The following is a 15,260-nucleotide window of genomic DNA, read 5'->3' as shown; positions in this document are numbered from 1 at the left end:
CTGTTCTGGGCGCACACAGAGGTGTTGACCCACTCCTCTGAGTCCTGCTTACAGGGACAAAAATAAATATATACTGTGTATATGTAACCCTTTAAAAGGTGCAGTGTGTAGAGTTTACAGAACGGACTTGGCAGAAATGGGATTTAATATTCGTAAGTATGTTTTAATTAGTGTATAATTCCATGAAAAAGAAAAATCGCGTTTTGGTTACCTTAGAATGAGACGTTCCTATACAAGGGGGCGGGTACGCTTCACGGAGGCCGCCATGTTTGTACAGTAGCCCAGAATGGACAAACAAGGGGGCCTTTGGGCGTTTCTCACGAGTTTTGCGAGTTTCGTGGCCACCGTCGCTTCCAGGGAGGCCGCCGCGTCGCACCGCCATGGGGGAGGGGTGTTTCGGTCGGTTTTCCATCTGCAGATGCCACGGAATTCTACACGCTGTACCGATAAGACGTTTCTAAAGTCGACCCCGGGCTGAGTTTATAAGTGTATATCTACAATCTGTAGGGGGCCGTGTTATTGTATGCGTTTTTTTCGAGTGGTTAAAATATTAACTCCACTAAAATTTGATCAAAGATTGTTACACTAATCTCTGTCGCAATGTAGCTGAATGTTATTCTCCCTTGTAAGTCGCTTTGGATAAAAGCTTCTGCCAAATGACTAAATGGAAATGGAAATGGAAATGGAAATTTATATTCTGTTGGGCCAAAAACCAAAGTTTACATCAAAGATCCAACATCCAAGATAGAAGCCATGAGCAGTCAATCATATTGTGTTGTCCTGTTGTTCCGTTTCCACCGAAGAAAGAAATATTCGGCTGCAATGCCGCCGTGAGGAAGGCGGTGTTGTTTCCTCATCTAACGAGGAAGCTTTGGTGACACGAACGCCGGTGTGCGCTCAGCGGAGAGGGCCGCTTTCTATCGTCCAATGTATGGAAACGGAAGCTCGAACTGCAGGTCGACAGAGAGACGTGGCCAACGCAGCCGCGCCCTCACAGACTTGTTAGTTTTCCCCGGGAATCTGAACATGCAAAGAGGCGGGTGCCTTTCATTAACTGCAATTAAATCACATCTGATCCTTCAACAGCATGTCCCCGAGCCAAAAAAAAGGGGGGGGCTTGTTTTTAAAAATAGACGTAGGCGCTTCAAAAAGATTTGCTCCCTTGTTGGTGGCGGCCTGACAACCTGTTTAAATGTCCTAACAGCATGGCTCTGGCTGTCACAGCGTGTGGGGACGGGACGACGGGCAATGCAATGGCTTTGGACGTTGCCCTTTTCCTGATTCCACACCCACCTCCTCTTCACCAGCTGGCGACATGTCCCGAAACAGCACTGCTTTGCACCCGTCAGGGCGCATTTCCAGCCGCGAAGGGCTGAATATGGCACTATGGGATCCACAGTGACAGCTAGGACCAATGGCCGACATCATTTTACGCGGAGTAAAAATAAATAAATAAATAAATAAATAATAAAATGGAGAAAGACATTAGATCCGCAGCCAAACCAAAAAGCCGACTTCCTTATTTCCCCAGTGTGGGACACGGACGACCTGGTACAACCTCTCTGGGTTTGCCCGTTCCATGATAGCGCTTCCTCTGAGAGCGGCAGCGAGGCCTGAGATCGTGGAGATCAGAGCCGGCGCATCGAGGCTCCAGGTTACGTCCGATGGCCGTCTCCACGTCGTGGTCGGAGCGCTTAGAGCGTGTTCTCAAATCCCGTCTCAAATCCTCTGCTATGAACGTCGCCAACGCTGAACTAGTTGTCTTCTGTCCGCCTTGGTCTAAAGGTTGGATTTTGAATGAATTCAGGCATTTGCTACTCGCTTTCTTTGAGCACAAGGTCACATGGAGCATGTAAATATCATTTTGAATCTGGATTTCATAGAAATTCTGAGTTTGTCAAGGAGTTTTTAAATTTGAAACTTTTTCTTTTTTAGATAAACCATTTTTCCTACCATCTTCGTTTTGTTTAATGACTTTAATTTGTGTTATTTGCAAGGTGTGCTTTTGGTGATTAAATGGATCAAATATCAAATTTAGCTTTCAAAGAGGCATGTCCGAGAATCGGAGGTTAAATCTGTTACCGCCTCGCAGTTCCCCTTCCAAGTCAGTGGCTTTTTGTCCCACGGTAGCACCAGAGAATTCTACCACCGGTCAAGAGTATAAATGATGAAAATCACAACCGTTGATTGATTGACCCGACGAGTGTTTATTTAAAAGTCTGGGAATCAAGATTGGATGCGAGCCATGTGCACCTCAGTGTCCGTGCTGGCGAGTGGTGCTTTTGTGGGAAATGTTGAAAATTGTCAACTCAATGACTGTCAAAACTCTGTTCCCAAAGGACGGGAAGAACATTGAACAAAGTGTATGGAGGCCAGCTGTAGCCTACCTACTGCATTGATGTTGTAGCTTCCGTTCAACTTGATTTCTTACACACACACACACGCAATGGCTGAGCCATTACATAGGCTACAGTACAGGTTTTGTGCTTGTTATGCTTATATACGTATATTATGTATATATAATACGTAAAAATTATACAATCAGCCATGTATTGTTGCACCCCTAATAATTTAATAAATACAGTGTGTGTGCATAGATATACACATATACATGTATACAGTATATAGATGTAGGAAGGTGTTTAATTTAAGTTGCCGCCAGAGGGCGCTCTGTCCATTTGGTTCTGTTTAATTGCTGCAGGCACATTACTGCAGCCACTTCCTGTCACTGTAAAGCCAGTTCATTTGGTTTCATCAAGGGAGGCAGTGGAAAATGTGACCTCTTCATACAATTTGTTTATCTGTGTAATGTTATGCCATTCGTGCATTTTGTTTTATTAATCTAAGTGGCAGGTTGTTAAGAAATTACTTGGTGTTAGTTTTATAATATTGTTTTCCATGACTTTTTTTTTGTACATGTGTTAATCATGTGTGCTAGCTTACTATGGCGCTGCATTTAGTTAAATACACAGGCCCAAACATGGTTGAAACATCGTTTTACGCTTTCAATATTATTTTTTTATACCTTCTTGCTTAGTATTGATGCATTGCACAGAATGTGATTTCATGAGATATCTGTGAGGGACTTTATTTTATTTAACGCAGCGGTTGTTGTGGTTTTATGAATACTCATGCGTTTGTGTATTTCTATGAAGTATAATGGAACTTTTATATTACACGGCAGACAAAGTGCTTTGTTCGTCTGCAGTATTTGTTGGCGCACAATGTCCCAAACCATTTTCATGACGGAGCAAATGTATGTACAACGTAAATATGAAATACAACTTTGTATTTATTTTGTTTATGTGGTGCAGCTGCAAAACTCATATTTGGCAATCATTGTTCATGTTAGTCATACATTCGTACGCTACAATTTACAAAAACAGTTATCGGCAACAAAGCAGAAATAGCTTTTTCTATGTTGTGCTTCTCAAAGAAAATATGTTTTTCTGTCAAACATACACATACAGATACAGATTTAAAAAAAACCCAAAAAACTTTCTGCACACAGTGCGGCAGCAGGAACAGCTGTAATTAATTCAATACGTTTTGAGCATGCAATAGTCTTAGATATTTGATTTTTATGTTGGTAAGCAAACCCTGACATGCAAGTGTGTACTCTGCTCACAAACAGTTTTTTCCTCCTCCAAAATTCATTCTCTTCAGTCTGGTCAGTTGGATTACAGCATGTACTGGTCCCTGCTCAGTCTTCTACACTTGCAGGGAAAATAAAGGGATTTTTCTTTTACATTATACAGCTTTCTTTTTGTCTTTTAAATAAAAATTAATTTTAACATACATACATTTTAAAATGCTAAAGGTTTTTTGAAAATGACATCAATACGGGGTATTTATCCACCTCCAGCTGTGTAACAACTGCGGGATGAAAAACCTGTAAGCCCTAAAGTGATGGAGTGTAAAGTCATTTCGGTGGAACGGTACGAGTGCAGTTGCCCGAGCGGAGGGGAGGAAAAAACAAAACCGCCACCCGAGGAGGACGAAAAGGAGACGCTCTCGATTTGCCCGTTCCATTAGATGATTTCCTCGTAGAACAGCAGGTAGGCCTGAGAATTGAGAACCCTGGACTCAGGTACGACCTGGACGGTGGTGTCGCTGACGTAGACCCACTGGCTCTGGGTGGGACTACTCGCTCCTGAAAGCGTGCACACACACACACACACACACGGTGAAGAGAGGCGGCCTAAATTAGGAAGCAGCAGGTCTTAAACACAACATTATCAAAATATGTAGGTTGTCATCGATGTCTTTTGAGTGAGACCATGAAGATCGACCGACAACTTGTCTACAGTCTACATCTCAAACCTCCAAAAGAAAATAACATTTTAAATATGGGCCAATATTTAGAAAGCATTCGATGATCTTGAGACGATGAGGAGAACAACACTGGGGGTTCATCGTGTGCGAATGATGAGAAAGTATACTGTAACACATATCTTAATAAAATAACAGGGATTTGTTCAGTCTTTTAATGGTTTTATTAATTTCCACTATACTTGCCTTGCGATGCCATAGCAACTAACACCACTCGGCTGGCTCTGTATAGAATGGAAATGTGGAAGCAACGGGGCTTTGTTGGGCTCGGTGATGGAGACGAGGTTTAATGGAATTGTAGACTGTCACCACCTTTGACCTCTCTGCTCCAAATAACAGCACAACAGGTTCCTTGCTAGCTATTTACCAGCAAGGACAACCGCCTCACTCTTCCTCTTGGGCCTTTAATAACAGTTCCAAATTGTGCTTGAAAAGGAGGGGTCTCTCCTTCAGCGGGAAAAAGGGAAAAAAAACATCCATCTATCCTATTCTACCTAGAGATGACAAAGAACTGTACGGCTCTTTCTGTTGTAAATGCAATGTTGTCTCCAAGGTTAGATGGTGTGAGGCCTCTGCTGCAACAAGCAAAAATCACCTTTATCCAGTGCATACACAGATCAGCCACAACATTAAAACCACCTGCCCTGAGTTAGGGTACATACTCAGTACATACACCACACAATAGGCCTAGGGTTTGCAGGGTGGGTGGTAAGCTATGTGGGTAGAGATGTGGAGGGCAGCTGCGATCTTGCCCGTCACACTCCTGCCCTGGCATGCTTCACAAGTGTCCTGCAATTTTAACAACACTCATACTAGCTTAGAACACAAACACCCACGCAAATCTTACTCACAAACAACACACCACCAGACCAGGGTCTGTGGGGCAGGAGGGGTGCGAGTGACTTGTTCAATATGCTTAGAGGGCTCGCACACCCCGCAAACAGCACACATGGAGCACTGGGGTTTCCAGGGTAGGCAGGGCACTGGTGAGTTGGTGTGGGGATGTGGTTGGCCGGGGGCAATCTGGTGGGCCCCCTGCTGGCTGTGTTTGGGTACTGGCGGCTCGCCCCTGGTGCCAGGTGGTTTCCGTCCTGCTGTGACCTGGCGGGACTACAGAACGTGCTGCTGGGTGCTTTCCAGGGCCCCCTTGGGGACTGCTTGCCGTAGTGGATGTGGGTTGCGGTGCGAGAGGCGACGGTCGGCCTCACATCCGCTGCGTGGCTTCTCTGCGGCGGGACTGAATATTTGGCTGTCTGCGAGCGATGGCAGGCCCAGTGGGTTGATATTGGGGTGCCCCGCACCATGGGCTATGTGGGTGAGCGCTTGGGGCTTGGGGCTTGTGGCAGGGTGGGGCATCTCGCCGGTTGCAGTATGGTAGGCCTTGCCTACCAAAGCGTAAACTGGAGCGTAGATTCCCATAGAGGTCCATTCAATAGATGTATTTAGTGCAAATATTTAATTACCAAGCCTGGTATGCATCTCTCTCTCTCTCACACACACACACGCTAAACTCGCAAACTATCCAACTACGTTCATAAACAAAAATACTCCAAATGCTTATAAAATGAAAGCAAAAGGTTGAAAACAAAAGCAAAGATTCACTTAATTCATTTACCCGTTGAATGTTGAGAAATTTCACAATTTGAAGTTCAAAGTCTCTAGCGCTGTTTACGCGAACGCGCTGTAGACGGACCCGGAAGAAGTTGACGGTTCGTCAAATGACACGACACTTTTGGGTCGCTGACGTGATGCTGAAGGTGTGGCTCAGGGGTCTGTCAGGCGCGGGGCCGGCAGGGGTATGGAACCGGCCTATGGTCCATGCCTGGCGTCCACGGCCTGAGTTCTGCGCTTCCGGGTGCCTCTCATGAATGGGGGTGGGTTGTATGTGTGTGCCTCCGGGATGCAGAGTCACTTCATGCTCTCTGAGACTTGTTTGTGCCTCTCAGGGTCATGCGTGGGTGTTGCTCCGTGGGCTCCAAGCTTTTGTGGGTTGGGGGGTCTTCCGTGGCTGCGGTGCATTGTGCTCGGAGATTTCTTGAGGTCATGGGGTATACGTATATGGTTTATACGGCTCGTGTGGGACTCATGGGTGGCTGCGAGGCCTTTTCCACTGCTCGGAGGTGCTATGATATAGATCTGACCCCGGACACCAGAACTAATTGGGACGAGTCACACACACGCACACGCCCCCGAACACCCTCCTGATTACACCCTTCTCCCCACAGGAAGAGGCCACATGCCATAATAGCTGTTCCAAATACATGTTGTCATCTGATGTTTATGTTTGTTTTTGTCAAGTACATATTGTTGTTTTTCTCTACAATATGTTTCTCTGTCTCATCTCTGGTCACCCCCCCCCCCCGAAGATGTAATGATGATTAGTTGTTTATACATCAAAACACGGTGAGATCGTTCTCCAAAGAGGGTGATTGGTGGCGGTGTTGTATAACAAGTAAGCTGTGCTCTTGTCAACCCACAGGTTGTCCACAGGACAGTTATTGCAGCAGTTCTTGATGATAAATAAAGAGTGGCATTGCAGGTTGAGAATTTAAACTCCACTTGCTGATGAACTCTGTCTTGGATGCAATGGCATACAAATACCCTCTGTTGTATGCCAAGCCTGCTAACAGCAACTAACAGGTCAAAACAAAACAAAACAAAAAAACACCTGCCTAATATTGTGTAGGTCACCCTTGTGCTGCCAAAACACCTCTGACCCGTCAAAACAGCTCTGACCCGTCAAGGCATGGACTCCACAAGACCTCTGAAAGTGTCCTGTGGTATCTGATACCAAGACTTTAGCAGCAGATCCTTTAAAGCCCCTGTAAAGTCAATTCCGAGATTTGTTCCTTAACACATTCTACACAATATGTAAAATATTGCAAAGTAATTGCTTAAAACATGTAAAAAGACTGAACTCATCAGGGTGGCGTAAGGTACCACGTTCCTATCTGGCATGGCCCCTCTCCGAACACTATATAAGAGAAGACCGCATTCGTCAGTGGTTCTCTCGTTAAATCCCGACAAATTACTACAGCTTAGTTGGTGCCTTCGTTCGTCAAATGCATCTTCCCTGGATTCCAAAATTGACATAATGGCTCGGTCTCATTATTTCAATTTCCACTCCATTCTGATTGTGTGGCTCCCCACAACTAATATCCCATTTTCTCATGTTCTATTTTTAACTTCAGAACAAAATCAAAACAACAAAAAACAGCCTGTTATTGGTTTTCTGATTTTGGATTTGTATAGATATGTATGGTGGTATTTGGCACTTGAGAGAGGCTACATCTCTGCCGCGATTGGCCGTGGTTTCAGCTTCTTCAGCGGACATGCCCCCACCGTCTCAGAGCATCGAGTGCTGTCTTTTTTCTCATGATTTTGAAATCTAATCTTATATGCTTGGTGATTTTTTTTTTTTTTTTTAATCATTCATATTTGGCTGGGTGGTTAATAACACATTTTTCGGTGGTGTGACAAATTCAGAACACATACACCAGAACACCAGATGGGCTAGACTTCGCTCCCCATATGAATCAACGAGCCTTGGGCGCTCATGACCCTATCGCCGGTTCACCGGTTGTCCTTCCTTGGACCACTTTTGGTAGGTACCAACCACTGCATATCGGGAACACCTCATAAGACTTTTGGAGATTCTCTGACCCAGTCGTCAAGTCTTCACAATTTGGCCCCTGTCAAAGTTGCTCAGATCCTTACACTTGACCGTTTTTCCTGCTTCCAACACATCAACTTCAATGACTGACTGTTCACTTGATGCCTCATATATACCACTTCTTGAATGTCGCCATTGGAACGAGATGAGCAATGTTATTCACTTCACCTGTCAGTGGTTTGAATGTTGTGGCTGATCGGTGTGTGCTGCTACAGCAAAATAAAGGACTCAAAAAGCAGCGTGGGTCTTTTCAAACAGCTCAGGAGCGTTGTGTTCGCTTTACCTGACAAGTTCCTGCGAGGATGTTCACCTCTCCTCTGAGGAGAGCGAACCTTCACATATGCGGTGTAGTGGCCCCCACGCATTGAGCCGCTGTGCTCTACGATGCCGTACAGACTGTAGAGAACGCGCTCCCCCGCTGCCAGGTTCTATCCCAACACACGCAAACAGAGAAGAAGAAGGAAACATAAGCAAAGAGAGAGAGGATTGCTTGCGATGCAATAAAACACTCAGCTCCTCTTTGCTTAAAGCAGCTACTGGCATGATATTTTGTGGCCAGTTACAACCAAAACGTACTTCAAATCACTTAAAAGGGTCTCAATGAACATGCTTTGTCTACTCCATTTCTAGGTTTGGTCATTTAACATATCAGAATTAAAAGTCAACATGTGACCTTATCTCATCTTGATCTTAGCTAGATCCTAACTAGTAGCTTAATGCACAGGCAGATTATTTTGCTTCTTACAGGTATTCTGTTCTTTGAATTTTCTCATTTTCTTCCCTCATGTTGACACAGTATTCCTGCAGTTTGGGAGACATATTAAACTCTTCTGTCCATTCTAAGATGTATCCCTGGCTTACACAGTAGGGTCGGCAGTGTGTGTGACTAGGTGGGCTACCTTGCAGGTTGCAGAGCAGAATGGAGCCAGGTCCAAGACCAGAGGGAAGTCAACGTGGCGGTTCACCTTTCGAAGGTTCATCCCTGCCTTGGGACACAAAAAATACAACCACAATACACAGGACTGAGTCTTGCAAAGCCACAGCCACAGATACTACTCATTCATCTGGGAGGACAAAATTCTGAAAGTCTGGAAACTGGACAAGAATATTCAAAACATGACTAGGTCTACATGGGAATGGAGCTCAATTCTCCCAAACCAGATGATTAAGAGTCAGTTGTTTGGGATCAATGCAAATAAACATCACTATTATTATATCATTAATATTATATAAGGAACAGATGCAATACAGAGCAAGGGACAATTTCCAACCCCTGTCCCTTAATAGGCTGAGGAGGAAATTGAATTCCCAAATGCAACACAAAGACATAGTTGCAAGACACTGCATACCTGGTGAAAACGTTTCAGATGCAGTGTGACGACTGGGGGCAGTGAGGAGATCAGCATCTGCTTTCTAGCACTAGTATACACCTTCTCTGCCTTCTTATCTGTGGAAAAAAAAAAAAACAATCCCAATTTGACAGAGCCTGTTCAAGGTGGAATGTTGCGTCTTTATTCCGCCTCGCCGTTCTGTGAAAAGGTATGAACACGGAATGGGGGGGGGGGGGGGGGGGCATTGTTGATCCGCCTCTGAGCCGGCAGCAGAGGTAGTCAGAGGCAAAAGAGGGCCAAAACGCCATCTGGGTAAAAGGCACAGCTGGCACGCCGGGACGTTTGGATGACAGAGTTTTTCATTGGCGATTGGCCGCAGAAAAAGAAATAAACTCCATTCGGGAGCTGCACCATGCCAAAATTAACCTATTGGGGCTACAGATTTTCCTCTGTAATCCCATTTGAAATTTGAATGCTTTATTATTTTTAATATTCAAAATTTTAACGCTCAAATTTAGAACTGGGGCGGGCATTACGCACACTGTTCTGCTGCAGCTCCGCAGAAGCTTTGCACATTTGCCTCCTTCACGGAGACGTTCCCACATGGAAAAACATTCCAAAAAACGTATAAAGTCCCGTCAGAGCCTGGAGCATCTGGTGCAGCTGGTGACGACGCACCGCCAGCCACTCAATTCTACACTGTCAGTAAGTCAGCACCCTCCTCACTTGAAACTACAGCATTTATTAAATAAAATCATTTTAAATAATTGTATAATTTAAATAATGTGTTTATTAAATTGGGGTCAGTCTCCTCAACCGTATGTTATACGTCACCCTAGAGGCCGACGCGGTTGGGTTACACGTCACCTTTGATAACGGAGTTATGCCGGAAAGCTGGCATCTATCTAAAATCCCACCGCGGCGCTATTATGCCGCCTCTGTTCTGTGTAAAAAGGCAAAGCCGTGTCAGAGACTGATCTTCTTCCCAGCAATATTGCGGCATCTCTGTATAAAAGTGGCTACAGTCTTCCAACAAAGGGGCCAGGTAGAGAGCTCAATGCTTTAGGGAACGTTTGTGTCCGTTATATTAAATATTCTTGTGAAAACATTTACATTTACATTTACATTTAGTCATTTAGCAGACGCTCTTATCCAAAGCGACTTACAATTATTCAAACACAGACGGACGCAGCCATCAGGAGCAATTAGGGGTTAAGTGTCTTGCTCAAGGACACTACAGCATGCTAGCAGGAGGAGCCTGGGATCGAACCAGCAACCTTTAGATCACTAGACCACCAGCTCTACCTCCTGAGCTACCACCCCAAAACAAAAAATTGTGTATTTGGTGTTTGGTCAAATGATCAAAAAGGGCAAATGTTTTGACCCAATATATGATGCTCTTTTCATTGCAGTTACCAGCGATGCATTCAAACAACGGGCGCAACCATTCTGTTTATACCTTCCTCCTGCTCTGTGAATGCAGCCATTTTTAACAGCTAGCCAGCAATATGGAACCAATTTCCAGCAATAAACCTTTGAATAAACTCACAAACTCTGAGTACTATATGAAAGGTATAGCTTAAAAATACTCAAAAAGTACAATAATAATAAGACAATAGTGTGTTCTAGAGTGATGAAAACTGAAAAAAAGTCCATTCATATTGCACCCTTAAAGTCAATGTATTTGTATACTACACATTCTTTCTCACGTATGCCATGGAAATCTTGTATTGATCGTAAGATCCTCTTCGAATGCGAGCCCATTGAGTATCCAACATGCAGAATGTTAAATAGCTGCCACAACTAGTGCTATGTTTGCCAATCAAACTTTCTACAGAGCAGAATGCATGGAGATGACATTTCGCTAGTTGGAATTCTGTCTTTGTTCCAAAAGACGAGAAGGACGGACGTCCTGCTCCCAAAGGACTGTTCAATAAGGAGGTTTTTACTACCTTCATTTCATGAAATAGTAATGATTGTATTTAAGATTTTTAAAAATACTGTTACTTGGAATTCATTACTCAGCCAAGGATTTTAATCTTGGTGAATCCCTAGTTTCTTTGGGTTGTGTTTTGCCCGCATCACCTAAACAGTGACCCTGGACTGGCTCTCTTACCAGCCCCGCTGCTCTTGCGCAGCTGCTTGTGTCTGCGCTCGGTGCAGCTCTCACAGAGCAGCTTGTTGTTTCCCATCAGCAGCTCCACGGAGGTGAACTGGTGCAGGCAGGACTGCACGGAGCACTCCTTTGAGCAGGGTGTGTAGCTGTGAGACAGGGCCTGGAATGCCCCCTGGTGGAGGTGGTGGTGGAGGTTGTCCCGGGGATGCGGGGGCGTTTTTTCTCCCGTCTCCTCGGTGGAGCAGTGTGCCTGGGAAGTGCATGGCTCCCCGGGGAGCGCGGTGCTAAGGTTCATCTTGGAAACGGCGCTGACAAGCTGCTCTACGGCGCCTCCTTGCCGGGGGTTCGGGGACTTGGAGGAAGGCACGAGCGTTGAGATGGAGGCAGACGTTGGGCTGGACACTTGCCCGCGGCCCAGGCTTGAGGACGGCCGTGGAGTCCACTCACTCTCGGAGGCTTCACTGTCTGCATCGTTGCTGCTGTCCTGGGGGCCCGAGTCCTTGTCGCTGCAGTCCGAAAGGCTGCCAGCGGAGCCCGTCCGGATACCTGGGATGCAAACGGCCACCGACGACGCCTGCGCCTCCTCTTCCTCCTCCGGCCGGCCGGTTCTGCTGGCCGCTCCTCTGTCGTCCACCGATCCCGAAGACCTTCTGCCCTGCTGCTTCTGTGATGAAGGAGCAGGGTAAACTGTCAGAAGCTATGCACATGTTTTGATGCATCTTTAATGCCATTCTTATACCAACAACAAACGATGAGGGTCCGGAGTGGCATGAAAACAAAAGGGTCAACTAAACCATCCCACAGAGACCCACACAGACACGGATCTACCTGTCCACTCTGCTTCTTGGTGTTCTTGTTGAAAGACGGGGTCGCAGTGTGAACCTGGTCACTCTGAGCAAAGTGGACTTCCTGCTTTCGGGGGCCCTTACTCTGCCTCCCAGGGTTGACTGGTTTCGAGATCTGAGCATGACATCATTTTTATGGTGAGGAGGATGAAGAAATGGAAATGGAATCAGTTGAATGGAAGCCACCTGAATGTGGTGTTATTCTAAAATAATCAGTCAACATACAAAATAGAAGCATAATATCAAAACAATTTACTTGTGCTAATTATTTTCCGTGCTCAATAGTAAAGGGAAAATTGTTGCAAAAATCTAGATATAAATATTTGGCTCACTCTTTCCTCTATGATGGGGAGAGAGATGTCCATGAAGGCCTCTTTTACTGTTGAGATCTTGAAGAGAGAAAGATGGATGAAAACACCCAGGAGGTAAAAAAGTATTTCATTCACTGCAACTGACATCATACAGTATGAAATCAACAGTCCCTTTTCTACTGCATATGTTTATTTTCTAAATATAGTTCTCCTAGGTCTTGACTGATGTAGGAAAGCCATTACTGCCTGTACCTAATACTTAAGTTAGCAAAATATATGTTTGAGCGAGGGGGAGGGTGGTAACAATTCAGCACTGTGATTCATATCACGGTTTATCAGGATCATCTTTACACCTTATAGACTTACGTGCTCACACTCCTCACACATAATGGTGCTTGTCAACTCCCCAACAAAGATGCGGTCGACAAAGTTCATCTTCACACCTTCCTTGCCATATGCTGTTGAGGAGAAATCCAATTTAGTTCTCCGTGAAGCAGACTGAAGCCCTACAAACTTTCTCCATATACTTAAATGGAATTTGAGTTCTCCACAGTCTTCAATTGACGTATCTATAGGTCTATTGGCTACAAAGAATTCTCATATTTACATAATCCTGTTCACAAAAACAATATCCCATTACACTAAATATACACACAACTGTTAAAAAAAGAAGAAACTCAATTGCTTTACTTAAAAGCTTAAATTGAATTCATGCCAAATACACTTAGAAAGGCACTAGGTGTATTTGGCATTTATTTAAGACCTGTTTCCAATAACATAACTGCCAACAGATGGGGCTGTTGATCCAAGCCTCACATGTAGAGGAGAGGTGTGTGTGTGTGTGTGTGTGTGTGTGTGTGTGTGCGTACTGCATTTTCACCTTTGACTTGCCGCTTGGTCTCCTCATCTGCCGTCTTCTCTTTGGGATTATTAAAAGCTTTCAGAATGCTGGCTTTGACTCTCTGTGAATATCAATCCCAAAAAATACTTATGCATTTTTGAAATGTACTTTTGATGCACGAAAAAATATATATATACACAAAAGTGCTGCAGGAACAATGTGCTAAATCTGATGAATTATCTCCATTACATCTATGAGTGAAATCACCCTAATCTATGCTAATGCTCAATTTGACAAGTCCACCTAGTCAAAGCATCATTAGACTAAAATAATCATTGTGCCTGTCTAGTAACATCAACATGCAGATTAAATATGTACAGTATGTGTACGTAGCCGTGCACTGCAAATGAGTGTGTTTTAGTGTGTGCACCCTTGCTGTGCAAGGCTCTTATTGAAGGTGACATGGTCAGTGAGTCTGTTGGCAAGAGAACTGTGAAGAGGCTCAGCCACAGTAAAGCGCCAATCAATAGATAATTGGCCGTGGTCTGTGTCTGCAGCCCCGAACCAGTCCCCCTGCCCCCACAGCCCAAACATCCCATTATCCCGAGACCCACGCACTGGACTGGCTATTTAGGTCAAAAATGCCTTGTTAATCCCAGCCCAGCCAGTGTGCACCCCAGTCCAGCCATTCCATTCAGACCATGCAGAGGACCCCCCCTACTAATTAATTACCAGTGCACCCCACCCCCTTACATCCCACATATACTCCCCACCCTCCCTAAAGTAGCAGCGGGCGCTGTCCCACGCAGAACTGAAAGGGGGGAACATGTCTGGATGGGTGGATGGGGGGTGGGGGGGTGGCTGGGGAGGGCTGAGTGGGTTGAGAGGGTTGGTGGTAGAAGGGTAGAGGAGTGGAAACTAAAATGAAGACGGGGCAAGAAGGACAGGCCATGCCCTGAGAGAGTAAAATCTACCATCTCAGCTAATTGGTGATAATTGACTGTGGTCAAATTAACATATTTAGACCCCTGATACTAATGGCCAATCAACACAAACACTTAGGGGCTCTAAGGTTGGTGACCCAATGGTGAGCCAACAGCCATAGATCATTGGTGTCTTCCTGTTCCTTTAAATGCAATTATTTACATTGAAATAGGTTAGGTTATTAGGTATAGAGGTATCTCTATATGGATTAAACACTGTTTGCAACAAACTAAAATGTGAGTGTGTCATGTATGCGTTTGTAATTAACATCATTTCTTGAATCGGAAATGCTGAAACATAATGGCTCCTGTGAAAATATGGGTTAGGGTTTGGTGTTGTGGTAGTGGTAAATCCAAACACCAAGTGTGGGTTTATTACTGAATGTACATGGCTGTATAAATGGGAATGACTTAATGCACGAAGCGGGCAGTCTTCACCTCCTCCCTCTTTACCTCCTTGATTGGATCAGGGAGGGGAGGGCTGTGTGTGTGTGTGTGTTTGCATATACTAGGGGGGAAGAGGGGGACCCTCTAGCACAATGGGAACGGCCTGGCAGCTCATTCAGCAGCTGTGGGTTTCCCAAGATCACACAATGATGCTGGTTGTGCCACTTGCAAGTCCCCTAAGTGGCACAACTGTCAATGTTCACAAGTTTGAATGGGACTGCAGGAGGCTAGGTCACGCCCCCTCCTAGGCCCCGGGCTGACCATTGCATACACCCGCTAACTTCTCTTCCTGGGTTCACTGAACCACTGGTGGGGCCATGGGGGCCAGCTTTGCCTTGCAAAGGGCCGCTCCGGGGTCCCCTAATTGCCCTGCAAAGGGAG

General features: G+C 45.2%; 1 protein-coding gene across 1 annotated transcript in view; it reads right to left on the bottom strand.

Annotated features, from left to right (window-relative positions):
- Window positions 1-2,952: 2,952 nt before the first annotated feature.
- The window catches only part of usp45 (ubiquitin specific peptidase 45), a 42,531-nt gene continuing 30,223 nt past the window's right edge, over window positions 2,953-15,260 (bottom strand). The window contains exons 10-18 of the mRNA XM_080005714.1: window positions 13,489-13,570; window positions 12,975-13,066; window positions 12,630-12,686; window positions 12,281-12,412; window positions 11,453-12,116; window positions 9,355-9,452; window positions 8,905-8,991; window positions 8,289-8,433; window positions 2,953-4,153 (exon numbers count right to left, since the gene is read on the bottom strand). Coding sequence (XP_079861840.1) covers window positions 4,032-4,153; window positions 8,289-8,433; window positions 8,905-8,991; window positions 9,355-9,452; window positions 11,453-12,116; window positions 12,281-12,412; window positions 12,630-12,686; window positions 12,975-13,066; window positions 13,489-13,570 — 1,479 coding nt within the window. The 3' untranslated portion in view covers window positions 2,953-4,031. The remainder of the gene's footprint in view (window positions 4,154-8,288; window positions 8,434-8,904; window positions 8,992-9,354; window positions 9,453-11,452; window positions 12,117-12,280; window positions 12,413-12,629; window positions 12,687-12,974; window positions 13,067-13,488; window positions 13,571-15,260) is intronic.

This window comes from Zeus faber, assembly GCF_960531495.2.
Source record: "Zeus faber genome assembly, chromosome: 8".
In the NCBI taxonomy this organism is placed as follows: Eukaryota; Metazoa; Chordata; class Actinopteri; order Zeiformes; family Zeidae; genus Zeus; species Zeus faber.
Note: the sequence above shows the minus strand (reverse complement) of the source record. Positions and strands in the feature narration are given on the sequence as shown.